The sequence below is a fragment of the Sphaeroforma arctica genome, assembly GCF_001186125.1.
Source record: "Sphaeroforma arctica JP610 unplaced genomic scaffold supercont1.1592, whole genome shotgun sequence".
NCBI lineage: Eukaryota > Ichthyosporea > Ichthyophonida > Sphaeroforma > Sphaeroforma arctica.
Window position 1 is genome coordinate 7,577 of NW_014038966.1, and position 3,225 is coordinate 10,801.

Sequence of the window (3,225 nt, forward strand, 5' to 3'; positions counted from 1 at the left end):
TGAAATATATATAGATAATATAGTGTGTGTGTTATCCTTATATCGAGAGCCAATAGATAGAGTCCACAGATTAGGTGACACACAGATGCTTGGGCCGAGTCTCCCACTACTTACATGTGTCATTGGAATCATCCGTTTTGATTGGTTTGTATTTCCTTGGTTTAGACTTGACCTGAAATGGACAGAAAAAAACACAGCCGTAGCAAAAATTATCAGTACCCACCCCCATACCCTGAAAGCCAAACAATCAAAGTATGCCAATTCGTGGCCACATTACTCAATACTTAGTCCCGAGAAGGATATAAATATATTCACACATACACACACATATATATATATATATACAAACCATTAGGAACCCGTCGGCATCTACGGCACTCTCTTCCGTCACTGCCTCTCCTTTGCCCTTTGCGACGGCTTTGCTGTCTGAGTCGGTGTCACTCTCCTCAGTTGACACGGCAGATGTGTAGTCGAGGTTGGCGGTGGCCATCTTGGAGCTCAGATATGCCATATCCGCCCCCACCTGTGGTATGAACGAAACACGTAGATATGTGTCATACACGTCTAGTAGAGGATAGGATTACCTGTGGTATGAACGAAGCATGTAGATATGTGTCATACAACTCTAGTAGAGGAAATGAATACCTGTGGTATGAACGAAGCACGTAGAGATGTGCTATACAACTCTAGTAGAGGATAGGATATGCTTTATACAGCCTGGGTGGAGTGTGTACGGATAGGAACGTAAAAGATACAACGAACGGAGATGGTATAAACAATGCACCTGTAGTGCGCCGAAATGGGAATGATATATAACGTAAGTAGCCCAGACGATGCCGCAGATACAGTCTTACATAAACAAGCGTGGAGGTGGTATAAGTGAGTGGGATGTGTGTAATACTGAAACGTAATACAAACAAAGGACTGAACATATGCTGTTGTCTTGCAGTATGCACCAACAGCACAACTATGCGACAGACCTTATCTACGACTGACATTCTGTCAAACTACAATGGCTGTAGACAACCGGAAAAGCGCTCCCATATAATTATGCACACACATACAAACACATGCAGACATACACACACACACATAAATACATACGCACACCCAGCTTACACACAGTCATCTACTTCATACCCGTCCACCCAAGAACAATTGCACACACGCCCACCCATCGCACTCACCTGCTGACACGTCTCTGTGTCGTGTTGCGTGAGCATGCGCATGTAGTCTTGGAAGTTGCTGAGTTCCAAATGCCCCGCATCGTTCAGGTACCGTGGCTCAGCCTCGTCCATCAGCAGCGTTTTATACGTGTCTGTGTAGCACATAGTTTGTTTAGGGTTTAGGGGTTTCAAGGTTAGGGTTTGTAAGGTTCGGGGCTTGTAATGGCGACATGTCAGTGCTGTTCGTACGTGTCTGCGCATCAGAGCATAGTTCTTGTTGGGTTTAGAGTTTTTCGTGCAATGTGTTAGTAGTTTTTGATTTAGGAGCGTCGTGTATGGCGACACATGCGTGTGTATTCTCTTGCGTTCGCACGTATGCAACAGCGATGCACCTCACCACTCAGTTGGTGGGTGCAATAGCATCGACACCAGCACAGTGCCTATTGTCCCGCTAGCCTTATTATGTTATGTGGTGTTGCACCGGTGTGTACTCAGAGTGGATGTCGTACTGCTGGTGGAGGACGTTGTTATCCGGGTGCAATCGGTCCCATGCACAGTATGTGATGTAATAGGTTGCGAGTGTAGTTATTTGTGGATTTTCACCTGTAAGTATTCAACTTGACGGCGACCCTATACCACAAACATACCATCAGGATACAGCAGTTAGTGGTAGGTATAAACTATACCCTTACGCCATACCCATACCACACTATCTCCACAAACAGGAAGCACCGTACACGTACACACCACAGTCACCTACCAAACAACAGATCCAACGCGCCGGTGTTGATGTGTAGGTTGGGCAGGTGAGGGATGAAGTCATTGCCCACGAGATAGCAGATGAGCACCCAATCATCAAGCACACGCTCAAAGTCAATGCTCTGCTCAGTCGCAAACTCTACCATGGTGTACTCACGCACCAGCGACAGGTGTAGTAGATTGAAGTTGACCTGTGAAAGTGATAGAGTTATATAGATGAGAAGCAGTAGACATAATAATATATTATAGATATTAGAAACAATGCAAGCGATAGACATTAAAAACCATTAGACACAGCGGAGGCTCAGGATATACTCAAGACATTACAAACAGTGACAGTGATGGAGTCATTAAAAACATTAGATTCATAAAAACAAAGCCGATGGTGACAGACAATGGTGGCTCATCCGAACCACCTCACGAGCGTGCGAGTGCGCATTCGTTCGCTATTGATGAACAATAGTTAGCGCTCGGGTACAGAGCTCAGACAAGTGTCTGTGATATGTGTTTGTACACAAGTAAACGCGTGTATCTGTGTGCATGCGCTGGTATGTATCGGTGCAGACATGGATGCAAGTGTCTCTGTATGCACATGCGGACGTATCTATGTGCACACACGCGCATGTGTCTGCATGCCTCCACCAACATCTGCCTATCGTCACACACATTCACGTGTGTGCTTGTACATGCACACATACACACGTGTACTTACACTTAACACATACACACGTGCACTTACACTTAACACATACACACGTGCACTTACACTTAACACATACACACGTGTGCTTACACAGGCACATCTCCTTCACATCCCCCCACCTCAGCCCCTCCCACACACGCACACCTTCTTCGCGTCCGCCAGCACTCGCTTGGACTTCGAGTTGCCAAAGGTCACCTCCTCTCGCAGCAACGAGAAGTGAGGCTCATGTGTCAGCAAACCCAACACAATCAGATCTGCATCTAACCCATACAGACAGTGGCGTGTGTTCGGGTTCCAGGTATCCAGGGAGCGTTGCTTGCGGATGTAGTCCATAATCTTATGCTCACCCTCTCCTGGTGTCTCGTGCCCAGAGAAGATCACCTTTACACCCTGCCAACGCGCGTCGGTGGTTACTTTGAGGTTCACAAAGTACTTCAGCTGTGCCGATAACCTAGCCATGAACGGTGTGCCTGGGTGTGGAGAATATGAGGGGGAGGGGGGGGGTCGGGTATTTAAAATATACATCAGTCAGTATGATTAGAAAACATCACAGGTATATATACATTCAATACAATATATTATATACATATATATATA

General features: G+C 46.0%; 1 protein-coding gene across 1 annotated transcript in view; it reads right to left on the reverse strand.

Annotated features, from left to right (window-relative positions):
* Positions 1–3,225, reverse strand: part of SARC_11248 (hypothetical protein) — a gene marked incomplete at both ends in the record, with an annotated part of 10,516 nt that overhangs the window by 6,210 nt on the left and 1,081 nt on the right. The window contains 5 exons of the mRNA XM_014294670.1: positions 115–172; positions 350–523; positions 1,188–1,318; positions 1,927–2,116; positions 2,773–3,098. Coding sequence (XP_014150145.1) covers positions 115–172; positions 350–523; positions 1,188–1,318; positions 1,927–2,116; positions 2,773–3,098 — 879 coding nt within the window. The remainder of the gene's footprint in view (positions 1–114; positions 173–349; positions 524–1,187; positions 1,319–1,926; positions 2,117–2,772; positions 3,099–3,225) is intronic.